Raw genomic sequence first — 26,506 nt, 5'->3', positions numbered from 1 at the left:
TTCTTCTGTTCGTACATAGCTAGTGTGCCGAGAATGGATCTGAAGGTGGTTCCTTGTATCAGATGTGGGAAATTTGGCAGACCTCCCGGCTCCCTGGTAACTACATCTGCACAAATGCATTGAGCTGTAGGTCCTTAAGATCATGTTAAGAACTGGAGCTGCAGCTTGATAACCTTCGCTTCATACAGGAAGATGAGATGATAAATAGGAGCTACAGGGGTAGTCACCCATAAATTACAGGAGGTATACCTGGGTGTCTGTCAGGAGAGGGAAAGGGAATGGGCAGCCAGTGCAGGGCACCTCTGCAGCCATATCCTCAATAATAAGTATACCGCTTTGGATACTATTGGGGAATGATCTACTGGGGGGAAGCTGCAGCAACCAGGTCTCTGGCACTGAGTCTTGCTCTGTGGCTCAGAAGTGAACTGGGGAGAAACGGAGTGCAGTAGTGATAAAGGATTCCATAATTAAATGTGCAGAAATTAGATTCTGTGGACGTGAAAGAGATGCCCAAATCGTATGTTGCCTCCTAAGCAACAGGATCAGGGATGTCTTGAATCAGTCCAAGGGGAAAGATGAACAGCGGATTTCGTGGTACATATTGGTACCAACGACGCGGTAGGAAAGGGGAGGAGGTCCTGAAGAGAGAATATAGGGAGTTAATCAGCTGAGAAGCAGGACCTCCGGTGTAGAAAATCTCTGGAATTGCTGCCTATGCCACATGTCAGTGAGGGTAAGAAAAGGATGATTTGGCAGATGGATGCTGAGAAATTGGTGCGGGGATAGGGTTTCAGATTTACATAAGAGATAGGAGTAGGCCATCTGGCCTGTCGAGCTAGTTCCGCCATTCAATAAGATCACGGCTGATCTGACCATGGATTCATCTCCACCCACCTGCCTTTTCCCCATAACCCTCAACTTCCCTACTATGCAAAAATCTATCTCACCTTGTCTTAAATATATTTTCTGAGGTAGCCTCCACTGCTTCATTGGGCAGAGAATTTCACAGATTCATCACTCTTTGGGAAAAGTAGTTCCTCCTCATCTCCATCCTAAATTTACTCCCCTGAATCTTGAGGCTATGTCTCGTAGTTTTAGTCTCACAAACCAATGGAAACAACTTTCCTGCATTTATCTTTTCTATCCCTTTCATAATTTTATGTGTTTCATAAGATCTCCTCATAGTCTAACCCCCTCATCTCTGGAATTAACCTGGTGAACCTCCTCTGCACTGCCTCCGAAGCCAGTACATCCTTCCTAAAGTGAGGAGACCAGAACTGCACACAGTACTCCAGATGCAGCCTTACTAGTACACTGTACAGTTGCAGCATAACCTCCCTTCTCTTAAATTCAGTCCCTCTAGCAATGGCTAACATTCCATTTGTAGTCTTGATAGCCTGCTGCACCTGCAAGCCAACCTGTTGCGATTCATACACAAGCACTCCCAAGTCCCTCTGCACAACAGTATGCTGCAAACTTTTATCATTTAAATAATAATCTGATCTTCCATTTTTCCTTCCAAAGTGGATGACCTTGCTTTTACCAGCATTGTACTCCATCTGCCAGACCCTTGCTCACTCACTTAACCTATCTATAACTCTCTGAATCCTCTGTACAATTTGCATCTATATCATCTGTTTTGGCATGTTGGACATGTCCTCCACAGTGAAGACAGACATAAAATAGTCATTTTAGGCCTCAGCCATTTTCTTATTGCCCAATATCAATTCCCCCTTCTCGTCCTCCAAGGTACCTATGTTCACTTCAGCCACCCTTTTCCGCTTTATATAATTATAAAAACTTTTACTGACTTTTTATATTTTGTGCTAGTTTATTTTCTTTTTTCTTTTTTTTTAAATTTTATTTTTATTTGGATAAGGAATTCACAAATATCATGTACTTTTTCACACATATAACCTTTTCCATTTTTTTATATGTATAAAACTATAATTATTTATACATTCTTTAGTACACATTGAGATGATATAAAAGGAAATTAGACACTTAAATAGATAATTATGTACTGTGGTAATTCTAATCTATTAGGCTAAGTAATGGTATTCATTAAGAAAAATGGTAATAATAGTTTCCATATAACTCTTCTGGACCATTTCCACTGGTCCAAAATGTTGTATATAAGCCTATGTAACAACCATTGTAGGTGTTTATATCCTAATTTGTTCATGCTTGCTCCTGCCCGCAGACATAATTATCCAATCCCTATGTACTTATTTACTTAATTTTTTCATTTTTTATCCCTTTCCCAAATCTTTCCCTTTACTTGTGTTAATTCTCTATTTTCCAAAAGAAAACAAAAAAAAAAGACATTTAGACTCGGGGTGCTTACGTTAGCAATATTACTATATTGATGAGAAGAGCAGTATAGATCATTAGGAGAGTCACCTAAAGTCTGCTCGCATTGGGGTTATATATTCAATCCATTTATTCCAGATTTGATAAAATTTTTCTTTTTGAATTCTCAGGGAGTAAGTCAACTTTTCCATTTTAAATATTTCCAAGATAATTTCGTGCCAATCTTCTAATGTAGGTGGTATTGGATTTAGCCACTTTCCAGTGATTGATTTCTTACTTGCCGCTAAGAGGGCCTGCAGCTACTTTATATCTTCCTTCTGTTCAAGGAACGATACATGCCCCAAATAGAGCGTCTCAAAGTTCAGAGGTATCTGGGACCTAAGTACCTTAACTAATGTTCTATGAATACCTTCCCAATATAGACTTAATTTAGGGCAATCCCAGAAAATATGAAAATGATTTGCCTCCTTGGAGCCGCACCTTCTCCAACACGTCACGTTTGTATCTTTATATTTTTCCTGATATGGGGTCTTGAAGTATCTTATAATGTTTTTCCAACAGTGTTCTCTCCAAGTCAAAGAATTAGTCGAGGACCATTGAAAGCTGCAGATTTTCCCCCAAGCCTCCTCTGAAAGTACCAATCCCGCTTCTTTCTCCCACTTCTCTTTAATATACAGTGTATTTACATTTTTAGCATGGGAGAGTGCATTATATAATCGAGAAACTGATTTACTAGGTATTGAACTGCAAGCTGAATTCAGAATCTTGAAAAATTCTAATTCTACTGTTGATATGTCTGTATATCTACAACTCTGGTTAACATAGTTTCGTACTTGAAGGTACCTAAAAAAGTCATTATGTTCTAGGCCATGTTTGTCCTGCAGGATTTGGAAACTTTGTAATACTCTTTTATCTATAAATGAGAGGTAGGTTGTAAGACCTTTCTTTATCCATAGCTCAAATCTTTTATCTCCTCTGTTGGGAAGGAATTCGGTATCATATGCACACCATCTAAAGAGTTTTAACATGTTATTAATTCCACATGAATTAACCACCTTCTGCCATACTTTTAATGTAAGATTTATCCAACTGTTTTTAAATTTTTCCAACTGGGCCATCAATCCTTTGTCAGCTATTGAGGCCTGTAAAGGAAAACTGTCAACTAATCCAAATTCTATTTCCTTCCATCTAGCCTTATATTCCCTATTACACCAATATAACAGAGGGGTTATCTGTGAGGCATAAAAATAATTTCTCAGGCAAGGAAGAACCATACTTCCTCCTTCCTTCCCTAACTGTAAGGTGTTATATCGAATTCTAGGTTTCTTTCCTTGCCAAATGAAGCGGGAAATCCATTTGTCCCATTCCCTGAATTGATTATCATCCACCTCCACCGATAAAGTACGGAAAAGATACAATAACCGAGGAAGAATATTCATTTTTATAGTATTTATCCTTGAATTTAAACTTAAAAAGGGGATAAGATTCCATCTATGCATATCTGCTTTTATCTCTGAGATTAATGGCCCATAACTTACCTGTGACAGTGTTGAAAGATCCTTCGGCAGGGTTATTCCTAAATATTTTAATGATTTAGCTTCCCACTTAAGATCGTATGTATCCTGCAATTTTTTGGATGATGTATAATTTAGGGACATAACCTGCGTTTTCTTTACATTTATTTTATAACCTGATATTTTCCCAAAGTCATCCAACAGTGTAAACAATCCTATAAATGATTTTTCTGGTTCACTCAGATAGACCAAAACATCACCTGCGAATAACGCCACTTTCTGTTCAATCCCTGCCACCTTGATACCTTTTATGATTTCGCTCTGTCTTATTAGTTGGGCGAGCGGTTCAATATATAGCGCAAAAAGGAGAGGAGAAATTGGGCATCCCTGTCTAGTGCCTCTCTCTAAGATGAAGGAGTCAGAGAGGTCCCCAATTATCTCAATTCGGGCTGTAGGGCTGTCATACTTTAATAAACTTTTCTTGAAAGCCGAATCTTCCTAACACTCTGTATAGGAATGCCCAACTAACCGAATCAAAAGCTTTCTCAGCATCCAATCCTACTACCATTGTCTCTGTCTCGTTCTTATTAACCTGTTCTAATATGTGCAGAATTCTCCTTATGTTGTCCTGTGTTTGTCTTTGTTGAATAAATCCAGTCTGGTCTAAGTGGATTAGGCCAGGTAAAAACTTTTCCAATCTGCGCGCTAATATAGATGTTAATAGTTTGTAATCTAAATTAAGAACACTAATTGGCCGATAATTGCCACATTCTAGTTTATCTTTTCCCTCTTTAGGAATAACTGAAATAATCGCTTCTCTCCAGGAAGGTGGAGTTTCTCCTCTCTGCAAGATCCAATTAAAGGTGTTAAGTAGTAATGGGGCTAACTGTGACTTCAGGGACTTGTACCACTCTGAGGTAAACCCATCAGAACCTGGGGACTTTCCAGCCTTTAACCTAGAGATGGCCACGTTCAGTTCTTTGACAGTTACTGGTTCTAATAAACTTTCATTTTGTAAATCTGTAAGTTTAGGTAGATCTAAAAAATTCAATACACTGTCTATATAGGGCTCATTGGGGGCCCGGGGTTGGGAGTACAGCTCTCGATAATATGTTTCTAAACTCTCTTGAATTTTCCCTATTGTACTCTCCACAAGCTTTGTCTTTGGATTCTTTATTTTATGAATTGTATTGTCTGCTTGTTGTTTACGTAATTTATATGCTAATAATCTAGCTGATCTACCTCCTACTTCATAATTCTTTTGTGTCAGGTAAAGAAAATTTCTTTGAGTTTCCAACATATAAATATCGTCATTTTCACTTTGCAATTTCCTAATTTCCTGTTTTCGATTTGAATTACTTTTGTTGCTATCTACAACTTGAAGTTGTTTTAATTTTCCTTGAAGGTCTGCTAATTTTTGTGCATTGATTTTTTTCATGTGAGTGGTAATGGAAATAATTTTCCCTCTCAGTACAGCTTTCAATGTATCCCATAAGATCACTGGTGATGTTTCTCCCGTGTCATTAAGGTCTAGATATCCTTTGATTTCTCCCCTTAATCTCTCCATTACTTTCGGGTTATTGAGTATATGTGAGTTTAGCCTCCATAGTGTTTTCCTCATTTTCCTTTCCAGGATTAGAGACATAGAGACTGGGCTATGATCCGACAGATCAATTGTTGCAATATTACAGTTTTTTATCCTGAGTCTATCTGTATTAAAGATAAAGAAATAGTCTATCCTTGAATAGGCTGAATGAGGGAAAGAGTAATGTGTATAATCTTTACTAGTAGGGTGTAATTCCCTCCAGACATCTATAATTCCCAACTCCTCCATCAATGAATTCATTTTCCGAGTCAGAGGTTTATTCTGAGTAACTATTCTTGAAGAATCTAATACAGGATTTAATTTAATATTAAAATCCCCTCCACAAATTACTACCCCTTGAGAACTGACCATTAGGTCAAAAATGTGTCTATAAAATGACCATTCACAACCTGGAGGAGCATAAACATTCAGCAATGTTATTTCTGTACCTTCTATTCTTCCTGTAACTTTTACAAACCATCCTTCTTTGTCTTTAGTCTCTGAAATATGTTCATAATTCAGAGTACTTGATATTAAAGTAGCTACCCCTCTTTTGTGACTCAATTTATATGATGAATAAAGTACATGCTTAAAACCCATTCTTTTTAATTTTCCACGTTCAGGTTGGCTCATATGTGTTTCCTGGAGGAAAGCTATTTGTGTCCTCTCTTTTTTCAATTTAGACATAATCTTATTTCTTTTAATTGGATTCAAAACCCCATTAACATTAAAGGAAATTATTTTTACCAATTCAGTTTGCATTTTTCTCTAGTAGAAAAAAAACACTCTCCTTTTCTAACCAAACAGTAAGCAATCCCTTCTCAACAGTAAACCAAGACATATAACCACACCCTAGACATTTTTGAACGTGTAACATTTGAAAAATTTTCCCGACTTCCCACAGTGAGGCCTGAGCACCGACCCGCCTCAGTTCAGAGGGATAACCTCTATCTTCACCCTGTGTTAGAGGGCCCTCAGCAGCTTGAATAATCATAGAGAATTTTCTCCTATTTATGTCTTGACCAAATTGCTATCATTCAAGTTATTCCGCCTAGTTTATTTTCAGTTACCAGTTTTCATTTTACCTTTAAGTCCGATTTACTCTTTTCAGTCATTTCTCTTAATTAATCTGTATTCTCTGTAGATTCGCGTCTGAATATTTGCAGCTTTTCCTTGTAGTTTGACACTCTGGTTCGAGTGGAGCGTCCTCGCCCCACTAACTGCCACGACTTCTGCCGAATCCTCTCCAGTAGCGACTCCGGTTGGGTGATAACTTTAATAGGTAGTCCCCGGTCCGCCAGGTCCAACGTTGCCTCCTCCACCGTAGCGTAAGTTTTTGTCCCTTCGTCGTAAAAGACTCTCAGCCGAGCTGGGTACAGGGTCTGGAATCTGATGTTGTTTTCCTTCAGGACTCTCCGTGTTTCCGTATATTCCTTCCGTCGGGCAAGGATCCCTGGTGCGTAATCGTGGTCTAAACTGATTCTACAGTTGCTCCACATGAAACCTTTCTTTTGCCATGCCCGTTTAAGCACCTCTTCCTTCGTTCTGTAACTGAGAAATCTGACCAGAATCAATCTGGGCTGGGCACCTGCTGGAGGCTGTGGTGCCAACGCGTGGTGAGCTCTTTCTATCTGTAGGTCTTTTGCGGCCGGTATATCAAGGTTCTCTCTAAGCAGCTTCTCTATGAAGGGAATCATCAATCCGGGTTTACTTTCGGTCCCTTCGGGAACTCCGTAAATCCTCCCTTCTTGAGCGGCCTTCTTGATCTATTAGTTTCCACTGGAGCTGGTCTTGTAGCTTCAGCATTTCTGCTATCACTTCCTCGGCGTTTTGTAGCTTCTCTTCAATTCCAACAATCCTCGCTTCGGCTTCATCTATCCACGAGTTAGTTTTTACTATTTCTCCTTTAATATCTTCCAGCTGTTTGCTGTTATCTTGTTGGAACTCGCAAATCTCTCCGAGAATCAAAGACAGAGTCACCGATTCCCCCTCATTATCTCCGTCCTGGCTTGCCTTGGGAGAGCTAGGCCTGTCGCCTTGCTGCGTCTCTTTATGTTTATCAGCCTTCGGAGTGGACTTTTTAATCTTGTTCTTAGACATCATCCTTGCCCCTTTTATTAATATAGTTATGCAATATTAAGTATTTGTCTAAATTCGATTTTGGGGCAGTTTACCTTCTTTTTTGTTGAGAGACCTTTTCCTTACGTCGCCATTCCCTTGGTGACCCGGAAGTCTCCCCGCTAGTTTATTTTCATAATCTGTCTTCCCTCTCTTTATTGCTTGCTTATGGTGGTTCTTTGTTGCTTTTTAAAGTTTTTTCAATCTTTCAGTTTCCCATTTTTAAAAAATTAATCTTTTTATTGATTTAAAAAGAGCATATATACAAACAAGAGGAGAATTGTATTGTTATTTATATATATATATATATTTATATATTAATAACAATACAAAGTGAAATAGACATCAAAATCATACATAGTATTAAATTAATATGTAGTATATAATAAAAAAGAAGACAGCTAATTCTCCTCTTATCAATTCATAAAGAGAGAAAAAACTTTAAATTTTTAAAATGAGAAGGAAAACAAAAAGTCCCACTACACTATATGAGAAAAGGGTCTGGGCAATCCATTCTGAGGATATGACCAAAAAGAAAGGAAAGACTTTCTGATCAAATCAAATGAAAATATTGAATAAAAGGTCGCCAGATTTGAAGGATGTATCTAATGTCCGACGACTTATTTTCTCTAAACTTAAATAGGACATAGTGAAGGAAAGCCAATAAAAGACAGTAGGTGGATTAGAATCCTTCCACTTCAATAAAGTGGCTCTCCTAGCCAATAAAGTTAAAAAGGCTATCATACGTTGAGTGGAAACAGGAATATTTCCCACTCCGATGGGATAGTCCCAAAGATTGCCGTAAGTAAATCAGGTTGTAGGTCCAGATCCAAGACTTTTGATAGTGTTTTGAAAACACCTCTCTAATCTTATGCAAGACCAAAACATGTGAGTTAAAGTGTCCACCTCAATATTACATCTGTCACAAATAGGATTGATGTTAGAAGAAATGCGTGCTAGTTTATCCTTTGACATATGGGCCCGATGCACTACCTTGAACTGTATCAAGGAATGGTGGGCACAAATATATGAGTTGTTAACAAAACGAAAAATTTTGCTCCATTGATTATCTGAAAATGACTCTTGAAATTCCAATTCCTAAGCACGTTTAATTTTATCATTAGATATCATTCATAAATTCAATAACTGTTTATAAATTATAGCTATCAACCCTTTTTGAAGTGGTTTAAGCCGAAAGAGAGCATCTGTCATATTAGGTGGATAAGTAGAAGGGTAATTTGGCAGCAAACCACGTAAAAAATTCCTAATTTGTAAATATCTTAAAAAACTGTACATTAGATAAATCATATTTATCCACTAACTGAGAAAAAGACATTAAACAGTCCTCTAAAAACAAATTTGAAAAAGTTGTTATTCCCTTATTGAAATGGATATTACTAGAAAGAAGAAAATTATTTAACTCAAAAAATCTACGAAACTGAAACCAAATTCTTAATGTATGTTTAATGGGATTAAAGTCTTGTCTACTAATCTTCGAAAACAAAAAGAGAAGAGGAGCTCCCAGTAAAGAGGCCAAAGAGAACCCCTTCACCGGGTTTTCCTCCAAATCCAACCATGAAGGACATTCATGTATGTCTGAATAATGAATCCAAAAAATAATATATCAAATATTAGTTGCCCAATGCTGTGTACATACATCTATTGATGCTTCTGGACACATCTTCAGTGATGTTCCTGGAATCATCGGGTGTTTCGGGTCTTTCAACATCCTACAACCTCCTCCAGGTGACCCAGCCGGGGCTGATCAGACCCCAGCTTGTATCCAGATGGCTAGCTACTTATGACTCCATGGCTCCCCTCTTTTGAGCCACAGCCATCTTGAGGCCCTCTCTGCCGCATCGGTGGTACTGTGGATGGCTCTCCTCTTCCTCTCTCCCTCGATGCCCAAAATGCTGAAGGCTCTAACTAAAGAACAGGCTATGAATCCCCTACAACCAACCTCCACTGGGAGACACCTCGCTCTCCATCCAGCCTGCTGACAGTTGCTGACCAGTCCTGCGTACTTGGAGAGCTTCCTTTCAAAGGCCTCCTCCAAGCTATCTTCCCATGAGACTGTCAGCTCCAGCAGCACCACTTGCTTAGTAGACTCAGAAACTAGGACAATGTCTGGTCGCAGGGTGGTGGCTGCGATATGGTTGGGGAACTTCAGCTGCCCTTCGAGGTCCACCAACAGCTGCCAGTCCCTTGCAGAGGTCAGAATGCCTGCAGATGTTCTCTTGGCAGGTATTGGCTGCTCCCCAGTTCTGACAAAGGCAATGGTCTGCTTGGAGGGTCGGGACCACTTCGCCCACTCAACTCCTGCGCTGACGGCTTCAGCGATGGTCTTCAGGACCTGATCATGCCTCCACCTGTACCGTCCCTCACCAAGTGCCCTTGCACAGCCGCTGAGGATGTGCTCCAGGGTTCCTCGCTTGGAGCATAGTGGGCACGCAGATGACTCTGCCTTGCCCCATGTGTGCAGGTTTGATGGACTTAGAAGCACATCGTACACTGCCTGGATGAGAAATTGGATGCGGTGTGGTTTGGCTTTCCAAAGATCAGCCCAGGTCACTTTCCTCTCAACCGCATTCTCCCATCTTGTCCAAGCTCCCTGTTGCTTCATTCCCACCGCCTTGCAGGCTCTCATCTCCTCCACTACTGCTCTCACCTCCTCCTGAACTAGACGATGCCTTTCCTTCCCTCTAGTGTCCATTTGGGGAGTTGGAAAGGATCCTAGCCCAGCTCGGCCTTGTGTGACCACTCCCACCAGCCTCCTGTGACGCAGCCTCGCCTCTGCCTCCTGAACAGCTTCCTCTGCCTTCTACTTCCTGCCAGTACTTACTTGGATCCCTGTTCTAGCCACCTTCGGGACACTTGAGTCCCTATACTGTAGTACTTCTCTGGCTCTTGTTACCTTGAATTCTTCCTCCAAGGATTTGAAGGGCAGTTGCAGTTTGTTGTGTCCATAGAGTGCGATGCTGCTCAGGCTCTTTGGCAGCCCCAGCCATCTCCTGGGGTGGTTGCTAACCCTCCTCTCTAAGGTTTCGACTGTCGAGATCGGAACTGCATAGACGAGGAGGGGCCACAGGATTCTGGGAAGATACATTCTAAAATTTGGCAAAGCCATACCACCATCCTTTTTAAATTTCTGCAATAAGAGTTTACTCAATCTAGGATTTTTATTATTCCAAACATAACATAAGATTATAGAGTCTATTCTGTCAAAAAAAACATTTTAGGAACAAAAGAAGGAACTGCCTGAAATATATATAAGAATTTCGATAGTACTATCATTTTAATAGCATTAATTCGACCTATAATTGATAATATCATAGGTGACCATTTAGGAAGCATTTGTTGGGTGTAATCAATTAATGGGAGAAAATTATATTTATATAGGTCCTTAAAATTTTTAGTAATTTTAATGCCAAGATAAGTAAAGTAATTTTTAGCAATACTAAAAGGTACTTGATATTGATCCGAGTAATTATTAATGGGAAGTAACTCACTGTTATGTAAATTTAATTTATATCCAAGTTTCCCACTACTCTTGGCGACCTTGTACGCACGAGTTTGATACCTTCCTTAGTTATCCATGGTTGGCTCGCCCCATCCTTACTGTCCTTTTAACTAGAATATACTTTTGTTGAGTGCTATGAAAAATGTCTTTGAAAGTCTTCCGCTGTTCCTCAACCATCCTACCATATAGCCTGTATTCCCAGTCTATCCTATCCAACTCCTCCTTCATCCCTTTGTAGTCTCCCTTGTTTCGGCATAATACACTCTGTTTTAGGTCAAATTATTTGTATGAGAAACTTAGTCATACTATGATCACTCTTTCCAAGAGGATCCCTAACTACAAGATCACTAATTTTACCTGTCTCATTGCACAGGACTTGATCCAAGATAGCACATTCCCTTGTAGGTTCAGTAACATGTTGTTCAAAGCTATCACAATATGCATTCTATGAAGTCCTCCTCAAGACTGCCTCGACCAACTTGATTCACCCAATCTATGTGGAAGTTAATGTCTCCCACGATTACTGCTGTTCTATTCTAACATGCCTCAGATATTTCTTAGTTGGTGCCACTGAAATATTATAGACAACTCTCACCAGTGATATTTTTTCCCCTTACTATTCCTAATTTCTACCCAGATGGATTCAGCATTCTGCTCCTTAAATCTTATATCGTCTCTCACTATCGTCCTGATCTCATCATTAAGAGCGCTGTCCCACCTCCCTTAGCAGTTAGAATTGTACCTAAATGTTATAATTGCTGGTGCATTTACTTCTGAATGGTGCAGGTTTGAAATGCTTCATTCGGTTTATCTTGATGTTTTGATTTGGCCCAATTTGTAGAGTTTGGGGGATAACGTGATATATTTTTTTAAAACCACCTCATTATGCAGAGCCCAGTATTCTGTGATATTGTAGTGGTGTAGTTATGGAGAAATTTTGGTGAGGGTATAATGAAGTGCAAAACTTTTTTTTTTGCTCTGAATCATTGCAATAAGTACTTTACCTAATTTCAAAATAAAGAGCCCATTTCCAATACATCCCTTTTTAATTAACATCTGACATTTGGTACTGCAATACTTGTCAGTATTATATTAGTGTTTTAATCTAGATCCTAATGTTAGAAGAGTTTGTAAATGCTCCCAGCTGACTTTCAGAGTTTGTCAGTCATTACAGCAAGAACTTCTCTGGATCTTGAGAGCTTTATTATTTCGTTTCATTCAGGTGGTCGGTATGATCCTTCATTGACTTTTGCGGAGAATGTGGACCTCTCGGAGCCCATTGTGTCCAGATTTGATATTCTGTGTGTTGTTAGAGATACAATTGATGCTGTTCAGGTATGGATAGATTTTTCTTTCGTCTAACCATTTTATCATCACAATCCTAGTTTTATAATTTTCTTGATGTGTGCAGAGTTACAAGTGCATTACATGTTGGCACTGTGTGAGTGTTGCTTTCCTTCAGTTTTCCAGCTGACAAGTCCAATTTTCTGTAAACATAAACTATTTCTATTGTGTATTCCTTCCTACATACGCAACTGTATTTTGGAAATTGGAGGTATTTAATAGAGTAAGCAGAGAGACTGTTTACGGTGTTTGGACATTTTAAGAGCAATGTGACATAACCTTAAAATGAGGTCTGTTTGCTACATGTCACACAAATTTGCAGATGTGGAGTGCTCAGTTTAAGTAGTGGGGTGGGTGTGTGTGTGTGTTGATGGCAATTGTTGGGGAAGAAAAGGAGTTAGTTAAGCTTTCAATTTTGATCTTAGAGATTTTTTACTAAGGTGTGTACTGAAGTCCATATCAATCAAAATCTTATGGCTACAATCAAAGCATTAGGTGTTATCTCTGCTGCACTTGCTTCCCAGCTATTGGCGTGGATCATCCCACTGGAAGTAGAGAGGCTTGATAGTTCTTGTTTGTTAAAGTCTTGTTATGGTGCATTTTAATGTAATGAAATACTCCAATGTCTTTCAAGATATGATTATGGGAGATAGTAGAGCAAAAGCCTGCTTATAATGTTTAACTAAATGCTTTAAGGAAGCAGATAGTTTGAGAGAGAGAAGGGATTCCAAAGCTAGGAGCAAAGATAACAAGTCTTCACACTATGTTGGAGTGAAGGAAATTTGACTGGAAGATTAAGGACTTCCAAGGCAGAGGCAACTTCTGTGATGGAGGAATTTAAAGAAGTTTATGAGGAGTTCTAATGTGCTGTTTTTAACACTGCATAATTTCTTGCTTTGCAGCACTGGCACAATGTTTCATTTTTTCTTTATCCAGTTTGATATTAATAAACATTTCTTTTGGTTGCTTTGTTGCCTACTGATTGTATGCTTGTCATCTATCCTGCACAGGATGAACTACTGGCTCGTTTTGTTGTGTCCAGTCACATCAAAAACCACCCAAGCAACAAAGAGAATGCAAATGAAGACCCAGTGGAAACTAGGCTACCAAACAACTATGGTGTGGATCCAATTCCGCAGGAGCTACTGAAGAAATACATAATTTATGCTAAGGAGAGAGTGCACCCCAAGCTGAATCAGATGGACCAGGACAAAGTAGCAAAGATGTATAGTGACCTCCGAAAGGAATCAATGGTAAGAACAGCTCTTTACTTCCATCTTCCATTAATGTTGCCTTGCTACCAGAACTTCTGGAACTTCCTACAATGTTGAGTAGTTGAGGTGATTCCTTCATGTCTGGTTTCTCTAACCATTTTTTCATATAAACTTACAATCATAGAGTCATAACATTACAGCAGAGAAACAGGCCCTTTGGCCCATCTAATCTGTACCAAGCCATTAATCTGCCTTGTCCTGTCAACTTGCACTTGGCCCAAAACCCTCCTTACCCGTCTTATCCAAATTTTTCATAGATGTTGAAATCGACCCCACATCCACCATTTGCACTGGCAGCTCATTCCACACTGTCACTACTCTCTGAGTCCAGAAGATTGAGGGCAAATTTGATAGAGGTATACAAAATTATGAGGGGTATAGGTCGGCTAAATGCAAGCAGGCTTTTTTTTTATTGGGATTAGGTGAGACTACAAGAGATCATGGATTAAGGGTGAAAGGTGAAATGTTTTGGGCTGGAAGGTCCTGTTCGATGCTGAATCTAAATAAATAATCAGAAATTCAGGAACTTGTTACTGTGTGGAGTGCTTGAAGTCAATCTCAGAGCATTACAGTAAAGGCTATAAGAGCATAACTAGATATAGGGAAACTATTCTCATGAGCAAATCGTTTAGGGAACAGGAGACATGAACTCAGACCTTTGAGCAACTTCACAGAGATGAGCAAAAACTTTCTTTAAATGTATAATCTGGGATTCACGATCCAATGGGAGCAGCAAAAGAAACAACTAGAGCTTCAAAAGGGAATGTTTTAAAGTACAGATGAAAGAGAATAATTTGCAGAGCTATGGAGATCAGAGCAAGTGGATTTCTCTGCCAGGCACAGGTATAAGCTGGATGGGCTAAATGGCAGCCTACAATGCAGGGATCTGATTACATCAGGTAGGTTGGTGATGGTGGGGGAATAAAAGAATATTTTAGTGTGCATTAAGAAAACAGGAGGCCCATGTGATGCTGAAGCTTTATAAGGCATTGGAAAGACTGCATTTGAAGCATTGTAGTTAGTTTTGACTCCCTTATCTAAGAAACAATGTGCTGACGTTTGAGAGGGTCGAGAGGTTGTTCACAAAAATGATCCTAGAATGAAAGGGTTAATGTATGAGGTTAAAGTTTGATGGCTCTGGGCCTGTACTCACTGAGGTTTAGAAGAATGAGGGGAGTTCTAATTGAGAACTATCAAATATTGAAAGGCCTAGATAGAGTGAACATAAAGAAGATGTTTCCTATGGTTGAGGTGTCTAGAACCAGAGAGCACACACTCAGAATAGAAGGATGTCCCTGTAGAACAGAGAGGAGGGATTTTTTTAGCCAGAGGGCGGTGAATCTGGAATTCATTGCCACAGAAAGCGGTGGAGGCCAAGTAATTGGGTATATTTAAAGTGGAATTGACAGATTCTTGATTAGTAAGGGAGTCAAAGGTCGAGAAGAATGGGTTTGAGAAGGAAAATAAATCAGCTGCGGTGAACTGGTGGAGCAGACTCAATGGACCCAATGGCCTAATGCTGTTCCTATGTCTTATGGTCTTCTATGCTTTTGGTTTAAATAATGGTTTCTACCTAATATTTGTACCACATATGATTAATATAGCATTGCAACCCATTGCCAACCTGAGAAATTGCACAATTCCACGTTTTTTGAATTTAAATTTGCTACCATGCTGTGTTATAATTTTGAGTACATTTAGAAGAAGCAAAACAGACTTGTATAGCTTCTTTCATGTCCTCTCTCAAATGCCAGCCATTGAAGTATGTTTTAAGTGTAATCCCTCCTGTGCAAGCAGCTGTGTTAAATAAATAGATAGCTGAAGGTGAGTAATTGAGCTTTTCAATGTTGGTTGACAGTAGAGCAGTTTCAGGAAAGTTTCCCCGGCTAGGGAGTTCAGAGCAAGGTGCTATGTGCAAAAGATTTACAGGCTTCAGTGTAGTTATTTAGCTTGGATAGATTATTGAATAACTAACAAGGCAAATCCAAACATGATTCGAGTATTGTGTGCATTTTTGGTCCCCTAATCTGAGGAAAGACATTCTTGCCATAGAGGGAGTACAAAGAAGGTTCACCAGATTGATTCCTGGGATGGCAGGACTTTCATATGATGAAAGACTGGATCGGCTAGGCTTATACTTGTTGGAATTTAGAAGATTGAGGGGGGATCTTATTGAAACGTATAAAATACTAAAGGGATCGGACAGGCTAGATGCAGGAAGATTGTTCCCGATGTTGGGGAAATCCAGAACGAGGGGTCACAGTTTGAGGATAAAGGGGAAGCCTTTTAGGACCGAGGTGAGGAAAAACTTCTTCACACAGAGAGTGGTGAATCTGTGGAATTCTCTGCGACAGGAAACAATTGAGGCCAGTTCATTGGCTATGTTTTAGAGGGAGTTAGATATGGCCCTTGTGGCTAAAGGGATCAGGCGGTATGGAGGGAAGGCTGGTACAGGGTTCTGAGTTGGATGATTAGCCATGATCGTACTGAATGGCGGTGCAGGCTCGAAGGGCCGAATGGCCTACTCCTGCACCTATTTTCTATGTTTCTATGAATTTGTGCATTGGTAGCAAGCAATAATTAGTAGGGTGTTTCTGAGCTTGATGCTGTGCCCTCAACTATTTATAGTTACAAGAAAAAGTTGGTGATCTTTTTGCAATTGTCTGGTTTTCTGCATGAATTACTCATAAAATGTGGTCTGGTCTTCATCTAAGTCACATTAATAGACAAGTGTAATCTGCTAAATTAATAACGCAAAATATTGTACTTTTCATGTCTTTCTTGAACACCTTGTTTAATCATTCACAGTCCAGGCTGGAAAATGTATGTGAACCCTTGTATTTAATAACTGGTAGAACTCCCTTAGCAGCAACAATCTCCACCAATTGTTTTCTGTAACGGCTGATCAGACCTGCACAGCAGCGAGGAAGAATTTTAGATTATTCTTCCTTTCAAAGTTGTTTCGGTTATCAGTATTTCTGGGATATCTTGCATGAACAGCCCTCCTCAGGTCATGCCACAGCATCTCAATTTCTTTTAAGGTCTGGACTCTGTCTTGGTCATTCCAAAACATTAATTTTCTTCTTTTTAAACCATTTTGTTGATTTATCTTTTGGATCATTGTTGCATCATTCAACTTCTATTAAGCTTCAGATGATGGACCGCTACCCTGATGTTCTTCTGTAAAATGTCTTGATACAATTTTGAATTCATGTTCCCTCAACAACTGCAAGCTGTCCAGGCCCTGAGGCAGCAAAGCAGCCCAAAACCATGATGCTTCTTCCATCATGCTTCACAGTTGGGATGAGGTTTTGGTGTTGGTGTGCAGTGCCCTTTTCCTCCAAACATTGCGAAGTGCATTTCTGCCAAAGAATTTTACTTTTATCTCATCTGCCCACAGAATTTGTCCCAGAAGTGTTCTGGAACATCCAGGAAGTCTTTTGCAGCTTTTTTTTTTTTGGAGAACTGTTGTTTCCTACGTGCTGTCCTTCCATGAACACCATTCTTGTTCAGTGTTTTTCTTGTAGTGGACACATAAACAGAGACTCTAGAAGTTCTCGAGATTTCTGCAGGTCTTTTGCTATTATCCGTGGGTTCTTTCTAATCTCCTTCATTACACGTTGTGCTTTTGGTGTGATCTTCTCAGGATGCCTACTCCTAGGGAGAGTAGCAACGGTACTGAATTTCCTCCATTTGTAGACAGTTACTCTTTACCATAGACTGATGGACACTCAGTTCTTTAGAAATGCTCTTGTAACTTTTTTCAGCTTCGTGCATCTGTACAATTCTTGTTTTGATCAAGGCATGGTGCACATTAACACATCTTTCTTAAGAGCTGGGTCTGTCAGTAATCTGACTTGGTGCATCTTTTCTTTATAGGGCAGGGCACCTCTACAACCCACACCTCCAATCTCATCTCATTGATTGGAACACTTGACTCCAAATAGCTTTTGTAGAAGGTGTTACCCCAGAGGTTCACATATATTTTTGGACCTAGAATGTGATTGTTTAAATGGTGTACTCAGTATTGATGAGAAGAAGTACAATAATTTGTGTGTTACTAGTTTAGGCAGATTGTGTTTGTCTATTATTGTGACTTAGATGAAGATCAGACCACATTTTATGAGTAATTAATGCAGAAAACCAGGTAATTGCAAAGAGTTCACTCACTTTTTCTTGCAACTCATTCTATGATTGAGTTGGCCCCTGATCCATTTTGACTGATCAGGATAATTTTCACACGGCATACAAGTTTACTTGAAGTTCTGCACCTCATGTATCTGGGGATAATTAGTCATCAAGCACATTTAGAGCTGAGATAGACAAGACTTAGGTGCACAAAATAAAACAATGTGCAGATCATGTAAGATCTGGGATGAGAAGCTGAGAGATGTCTATTTCTTTTTCACAGGCAACAGGCAGTATTCCAATTACAGTGCGACACATTGAATCTATGATTCGCATGGCAGAGGCTCATGCCCGCATTCACCTGAGAGACTATGTGATGGAGGATGACGTCAACATGGCCATCCGAGTCATGCTGGAGAGCTTCATTGATACACAAAAGTTTAGTGTCTTAAGAAGCATGCGGAAGGTAATTCATTGTACTTGGCAAGGGGTGGTAGAAATAAAGGGGATTGGTAGTCTGCCTGTTTTCTTTGCTCACTATCATTATGTCTCTTGGACTATGAAGTTGTTTGCTACTGGTCAGGTATGTCAAAGTATCTCTGAAATTGAACTACCTGGGAGTAGTCCTGTTCAACCCAATAGTTTTACATGAGCAGGAGCATCTATGAGTGATGTATGCCAGGAACCCAAAAATAGAAGCTGTGGGAGAAGAAGGCCGTCAGATCTTCCAAGTCTGTCCCATCATTTAATATGATTGCGGTTTATATAAAACTTCTGCCCTAATGTTAACTATCCAACACGGTCCATTTAGCACAAGTAATTGCTAAAAGCTATCAATAATTGCTGGGAACTATATCAGTACAGAACTCTTTGTCTCATTTCCATTCAGTGTACATTTTCCAATGTTCTTAGTGTCTGAGTGGCTTCATGAATAGTGGAAACATAGACAGGTCAATGCAGTATTTGATACCTTTCTCCCTGGGGACATTTGTGGTTGCTTGGATCCACATCTGCAAAAAGTTATGAATTTGAAGTACTAAATTGATTACACGGGGATTGTGAAGTCAAGAATTCTATCATGGCAAAATTAGAACTGATGCTAGAAGCAAAAAAAAAAAAGATATTTTTTGCCTGCTGTGGTAGTAGGTTTGTTATCCGCATATTCTGTTTCAATTTGTTAAAAGACTGAATTTTTTGTGGAAAAGAAAACTTGTAACCACTCTTAAATATGTATTTTCTTACTGATTCTTTCCCCAGACATTTTCACGGTATTTAGCATTCAAACGTGACAATAATGAGCTGCTGCTCTTTGTTCTGAAGCAGCTGGTGGCAGAACAGGCCACTTATCAACGCAATAGGTATGGAGCACAACAGGATGCAATTGAAATCCCAGAAAAGGATTTGGTTGAAAAGGTAAGAAAACAATATTGCTCTTGGGTAGTCTCAAACCAGAGATTTTCTTTTAGTCTCAATTTAAAAATTTGGTAAGTTTATCTAATTCATTAAAATTACAATCTTGAGGATCATCTTAAAGTCACTTTTTAATTACATAAGCAGAGTTCCTCCCAACTGGCCCATTGATAGAATTCCCAAACTGAATCTGTAGCAAGTGAAACAGAACAAACATTAAATTAGTTTAATCTTTCAAAGGTTTTAATCTTAACAAAGGTTTGAAACATTAACTCTACAGAGTAATACAGTATCTTCTGTTATCACATTTTCCAGCTTGTGCAGTATTTTGCCTTGTGCGTTTTGTTAGTGTTTCAGTGCCTGCTGAGATTTTCAATCAGTAATCTTGGTAAAAGGAGTAAGTGGGACTCAGATGCTTGAACCCTAAGGAGGGAAAATCAGCTGTCTGTGGTAAAAAGTGAATCGGCTTTAAGAACAGTTAGGTAGAATATTCCACTTGCCTAACTGGGTGTACGTAAAGGACAAAGTTACAAAGCTGTTGAGAGAAATTGGCACAGCTAGAAGAGGTCTTATTCCACTAGAGGTCACCACAACACAAGAATGTTATCTGTAATTTTAAGTGTGTTCCATTAGACAGCTGCTTAGATAGAGTGTTCCTTTTGTAGTACAGAAATAGAAGACATGGGGCATGGAGGCAGATGGTTTCAGATTCAAGACATTGGAGTAGAACTGGAACGTAGGGGAGATTTAATAGAGGTATTCAAATTTATGAGGGGTATAGATGAGTAAATGCAAGCAGGCTTTTTCCACTGAGATTGGATGAGACTAAAACTAGAAGTGATAGGTTACAAGTAAAATGTGGAATATAAGGAGAGCCTGAGGGGCAGCTTCTTCACTCAGAGGGTGATGCGAGTGTGGAACAAGCTGCCAGTGGAAGTGGTGGATGTAGGTTCAATTTCAACATTTAAGAGCAGTTTGGATAAGTACGTGCATGGGAGGAGTATTGGGGGGGCAGGGCTATGGTTCAGATGCACTGGACGGAATAACAGTTCGGCATGGTCTAGATGGATCAAAGAGCCTGTTTCTGTGCGGTAGTGCTCTGTGACTATGGAAAATGGGGACAGGGTTTGTTCTGATTTCAGGACAGTTAACACAATTATCAAATTTCTTCACTGAATTGTACAGTCATGGCCCCATGAGGCCATTATGTGTTTATCACCTGTGTCCACATTAAGGACCTTTTTGATTACCTCGGTCCATTCAGTTTCATTTTGTTGCCCTTTCTAAAAGTTACCATTGCATGCATTGCTTCTTGTTTGAATCTTTCCCCCTCCCCTTTTTTGGGTGGAGATGAAACACATTCAGGGATGTAGCGTCATGGGTAAGCACACAGTTTATTGTCTGTCCTTATTTTTATGTGGATAACGTACTTGTATAATGTTATTAAGTAAGGAGTTCCTAAAATAATGACCGTGATGAGAAAAGTAATAGTTTCTTTGACTTTGGAGATGGTGTTGCAATATTCTATTCACCTCTCTCTGATAGCGATTTAGTGATTGCAACTAAAGCCTTGGCAAGTTGCTGCAGTGCCTTTGTAGATTGTTCACACTCCAGTCAGAGTCTCATGGAATGGATGGTTCAGGGTAGAAAACTGGGGTACAGTCAAAAAGGTTGCTTCAGGCTGGATGATTTTGATTTGTTAGCATGTTGATCTGTACTCATCTGAGCATGTGGTGAGCTTGTGTCATATTCCTGACTTCAGCTGGCATGTGTGGAAAGGTGTTGGGAAATCAGAAGGTGAGTCACTTACTGGAAAATTATTCTCCATTTTAAATGGTCCATTCAAATTTCTGTCAAAAGTAAATTCAAAGTTGGTGCTGACAGCAAATTAAAGGTTAAAACACTGAATGTCGGGGATGTGGACAGGGTCTGTTGAAGTTCATCACTTATTGGTTCTGGCATGAATACTTAGCACATCATACTGAGCCTGAATGTTGATCATTTTTTTCATATTACCCTCTTTTCAATTGTACCACTTCACCCTACCCTTCTGACCGTAACCAATCAGTTGAATTACTTCACTGGGAATTTTGTGCTTATTTTTCTATGTTGCTAAAACATTTTTGTTCTGGGAGTCTTATTTTATCCAATCTGGCTAAGAAGCCTCTGCAGTTGCAAAATGGATTAGTTATACTATTTAGATCACGTAGACCTTTCAAATCATGTTTTGAATGGTATCAATAAGCCATTTTCTGTTTGGATAATGTCAGGTTACAAGTTCTTATGTCTAATTTTCAGGTGGTTCTGATCACTGTACCCGTTTTGGATTGTTACATGATTCTCACCAGTGAATTGCATTATCACTTATTAGCAAGCTGAAGTATCTAATAAGTAAATGTTTGCAGAAGCTGTCTCCATTATACACATGAATGTAATGGTTTATAAATGCGATTTCCTAAGGAGATTGAGCCAAGCAAGGAAACCCTTCCCCCATCTTAATTGAATTTTACAGGAGCACCATTGTGAGCGTCCTGACAAGCTACATCTCCATCTGGTGTAAGAACAGTTGAGCATCAGACTGGAAGTTCCTGCAAAGGACTATGGAAATGGCTAAAAGGATCATAGGGGTCTTCCTACCATCTATCGGGGACATTTATCAAAGTGCTGCATTCGTAGAGCCGTAGTGTTAGCAAGGATCACACTCATCCATCCAGGATCCTCTTGACTTTTTACCATCAGGCGGGGAACTCTGATGCATAAAAACAATAACGGTCAGGATGGGAAACAGTTTCTTCTCTCAGGCCATTAGGCACCTGAACTCCTTGCCGCATCTGTTAAGTATGTTCTGTGCGTGACAATATTTAACTTCTGCCCTTTACTTTGTTTATGGGTAATTCATCTGTAGGTTTTATCCTCACTTTCTTAAGTTATTGTGTGTTATATGGGTTAGGAAAAACATTGTCTCATTTGATGGTATACATGTGTATAGTTAAATAACAATAAACTTGACTTGATTTCAGGCCAGTGATTATAGTTCTTCAACATGGTGGGTGGGTTGTTGGGGGACAAATTATATTTTTGCTCCTTGATTCACAATTCTCTACTGCACATAATTGCAGATTTACTAATTAAAGCTTAAAACTGATTCTTATTTCAGTGTTCGGATCGTAAGAAACTGTTGGGAAACTCTAGTTCTACTGTGCGGTGTCTTGCATGTTAAAGGTTTTCCTTGGATTTCTAACCTTGCATTTGTTTTTTTTGTTTCTAGGCACGTCAGATCAACATTCACAACATGTCTGCATTCTATGAAAGTGATCTCTTCAGAATTAACAAATTCACTCATGACGTGCGCAGGAAGTTAATTGTACAGCAGTTCTAATTAAAAACAAAATGAAGAATCTGAGGAGGCTGGCAGAATGAAAAGACTGCTGGCATCACTTTGGAACAGATGAGCATTTTGGATGTCTGCAAAGATGAACTAATTGCTTAAGAATGCAAGATGGGTTGAAAATAAAAGCCACATTTAATCTCATCAAAAAAATTATCCCATCCAATACCTGAACTCTCAAACTCTTGCTTCTACCATCCTGTCCTTTACTATTCTAGTTTTACCAACAAATATCTGCATTTTGACAGATTTTTTAAAACCCAAAAACCTCGGGCAGAATTTTCCCCATTTGTTCAGTTTCACTGTATATTGTATGTTATGAGAGTCATTACAGAGTGACATTATTTCCCTGATCACATTGTAGTTTTATTGATGTGTATAATTAAAACTAGGTGTACATGCCATAACTTTTGTTACAATGAATGCCAATAAAGATGTCTTTTTGCAAATTTTTGTTCGATCTTAGACCATTTTTAACAATTTACCTTCAAGTTTAAGCTTCATTTACCAACCTAGCTTTCAGTTGAAACCTTCCTAGTTTTGCTCAGCTAGAGTCTAAATCAACACTGGAATTCCGTCCATCATTCATTTTAAAATGCTCCCTAAGCCTACATCATTGACCCAAGCCACTTGTCTTCATGTCTTCTCCTGCATGGTTTCATCATTTGTGTGACAACATTCCTGTGGAACGCCAATGATGGCTACAGAAAAGTGGTGCAGGAATATGAGTTGATTGTAATTGTTGGCACTTGAGTTCCTTGAGAGAGGATATTCAATCATTTTTTGTTTTTCATCATGAGGGGACCAGGCATTTAAAACTATCCTGAGTGCTGCCTTTTTAGACTGTGTGCCGTTGAAATACTTGTATTGATTTTCTGTTCTTAACTGTGTGTATGAACGTATGGGTAAAGCTGCCCATCATGTTTAGCTTTTTACTGGACACAGTGGAATAACTTACAGATATTTCTACACTGGAGGTTAACTCTAATAACACAAGGCTGCCCTTGCTTTACCAATCAATAATTTAGCAATCAGTTCTACAGAGCCATAAATATCAGAGCTAAAAGGCAAACTGTCACTGAGCTAGATTATTGAGAGATTGCTGTTCTCTAGCCAGTGTAATCTAAAGGTACCTGCTTTGAGGCATTCCCCAGCATAGTTAAAGGGAAAACGATGCACTTTCTGGCATTGCTCCATTTATATCAAATGTACCATTAATAATTCCTGTGCCTGATAATATTTCAGCACCTTATAAAACAGCTAACCATCTTCTGGTATTGTACAGAATTGTAACAACACAATTTGACAATGAGCCGCAAAGATGCAGCCAGATGATTAGAACACTTCTCACTGGTTAGGTGACACTTGGAATATTCTGGTCACCTCATATAAAGAGCTTTAGAGAGGGTGCAGAGGAAATTGAGTAGGATACTACTTGGAATGGAGAGCATGTCTTATGAAGAGATTGAATGAGCTTGGGCTTTTCTCTTTGGAGTGAAAAAGGACGAGAAGTGACTTGATAGAGCTGTACAAGATAAGAGGCAGAGATTTTTTCCCAGGGCAAAAGGGCATAATTTTAAGGTGGTTGGAGGAAAGTATGGGCGAGAGTGGGTATCAGCGGTAAGTATTTTTAATGGTAGTTGTGTGGAATGCACGGCAGGTACATTAGGGACATTTTAAGAGACTCTTAGGCACGTGGAATGACAGAAATGAAAGGCACCATAGGAGAAAAGAGATTGGTCTTTGTGTAGGTTAAAAGGCCAGCACATTCTTCTATGATAGATCGTAAGAAATGACTGTATTGTGAAAGGAAAGGAATTCCAGAGCTTATGCACTTCGTAGCTGAAAACATAAGCATCAGGGGTGGTGCAGTGACATTTTTGGTTGCATCATGTCAGAGTTGTCAAGAGTTACAGAGCACAGAAATAGGGCCTTTGGGCCAACTCATCCATGTCAACCAAAGTGCCTCTCTGTGCTGGTCCCATTTCCCTGCCACACTCTATAACTATCTGTGTATCTGTCCAAATACCTTGTACCTGTCTACTGTTTCCTATGGCAGCCATGTACCCACCACCGTCTGGGTGGGAAAAACTTGTCCTTTGGGTCTCTTTCTCCTCTCACCTATGTCCTCTATTTTTAGGAAAAAGACTGTGACCAAACACCAATGACCCTTGTGATTCTATAATCCTTTGCCTCTTAAAACTCCAAGGAAAGTAGTTTTTGGTCTGTCTTTATAGTTGAAGCTCCCCAGACTTTTATATGGCAACATCCTTATGAAGCTTTTCTATACCCTCTAGCTTAATGTACTAGAGCAATCAGAACTTACCAAATATCTTGTGTAGCTGTAGCATAACATCCCAATTCTTGTATTTAGTACCTCAACTAATAAAGACAGGTGTGCCATATGCTGCCATCACTAGCTTGTCTGTATTAATGCTTTCAGGGGAAAATGTATTAAGCCCCTCAGTCTCCCTGTTTTGTGATACTCCCCTGCCCCCTACTGTTCACTGAGTATGTCCTGCCTTGGTTTAACTTCCCAAAAATGCATGATTTCACACTTGTCTGAGTGAAATTCCATTTACAGGGAATGGGAGACTAAATATCCACATGGCTGTAGTGGTTTGAAGAGGAAGGACTGGGGAAATATATTTGAAAAGCAGAACATAAATTTTAAAATCAAGGGAGCTTGAATTTTGGATGATCAAGCTTGCCATGAAGTTAGCCAACAAGCACTGCCTCTGAATTGTCAGGCATGGAATTATGAAGATAAAGATGAAATCTAGAATTGTAAGACTCGACAAGCTTCTTCTCTTCTGCCATCAGATTTCTAAACAGTCCATGAACACTACCTCACTATTCCATTTTTTCTTTTTTTTAAATGTAACATAATTTTTTGCGCTGTAGTGCTGCCACAAAACAAATTTAAATTAGCTGTATTGGTCACATGTACGTTGAAACATGCAATGAAATACATTGTTTGCATCAACTAGTAAGTCTGAGCATAGGCTGGGGAAAGTTTGAAGTTCAATGTAAATTTTATTATCAGAGTCCAACCATGAGATTCATTTTCTTGTGGGCATACTCAACAAATCCATGGAATAGTAACTGTTGTTGTTCGTCCATCATTGACGTCGATGAGGACCTCGACGACTAGCGCGTGATTTGGATTTAAGTGAGGGAGAGTTGCACAGCGTCAGCCTCACTCTCTCTTCCCAATTCCCAATTCCCATCTGGATCCAGTGGCAAGACAGAGTCTAGACGGCTGGAGATGGGACTAGGCGCAGTGGATGACCAGGACGTCTTCTGTGTTTTGTCCTGCTCTACACGTTCCACGACGCTTGCAGAGTCCGCCTTCTTGACCGTTGGACCTTCCATTGGTCTCGTCCGCTCAATCCGCCGGAGTCTGTCTTCACATGCTGGAATAGACAACTCCCTATCTCACCGAGGGTTTGAGACCCGTCGGCTACCCTCACCTGGTTTAGCCAGCTTGTCGAAGCCGTTGCCCGGGGTGTGGCCGCTGTCGCATGCAAACAGCTACGGGGAGCCACAGGTGAGATCTGAGTGCCAGGTGGGGACCAAAGGTGGACTAACCGCCTTGAAAAGGGCGCGACGTGTTACCCCACCAGAGGTGCTACCCCTCCCTGACACCCCATACACCTAGTAACTATAACAGAATCAATGAATGACAGCCAGATTAGGGTGGTCAACCAGAGTGCTGAAGACAACAAACTGCAAATGCAAAAAGAAGAAATAATAAAATAAATAAATAAGCAAAAAAATACGAGAACTGAGATGAAGAGTTCTTGAAAGTGAGTTGTGTGAAGTTGCTCATAGTTCAAGAGCCTGATGATTGAGGGGTAGTTACTGTTCCTGAACCTGGTGGTGTGAATCCTGAGTCTCTTGTACCCGCTT

General features: G+C 39.7%; 1 protein-coding gene across 1 annotated transcript in view; it reads left to right on the top strand.

Moving 5' to 3' along the window:
* Positions 1-23,027, top strand: part of mcm2 (minichromosome maintenance complex component 2) — a 50,549-nt gene extending 27,522 nt beyond the window's left edge. The window contains exons 13-17 of the mRNA XM_072280090.1: positions 12,273-12,385; positions 13,405-13,647; positions 18,080-18,262; positions 19,054-19,209; positions 22,475-23,027. Of these exons, the coding sequence (XP_072136191.1) occupies positions 12,273-12,385; positions 13,405-13,647; positions 18,080-18,262; positions 19,054-19,209; positions 22,475-22,585 (806 nt within the window). The 3' untranslated portion in view covers positions 22,586-23,027. The remainder of the gene's footprint in view (positions 1-12,272; positions 12,386-13,404; positions 13,648-18,079; positions 18,263-19,053; positions 19,210-22,474) is intronic.
* Positions 23,028-26,506: the final 3,479 nt, after the last annotated feature.

This window comes from Mobula birostris, chromosome 16 (assembly GCF_030028105.1).
Source record: "Mobula birostris isolate sMobBir1 chromosome 16, sMobBir1.hap1, whole genome shotgun sequence".
In the NCBI taxonomy this organism is placed as follows: Eukaryota; Metazoa; Chordata; class Chondrichthyes; order Myliobatiformes; family Myliobatidae; genus Mobula; species Mobula birostris.
The sequence above is the reverse complement of the archived record's forward strand: the minus strand, read 5'-3'. Positions and strand labels throughout refer to the sequence as shown.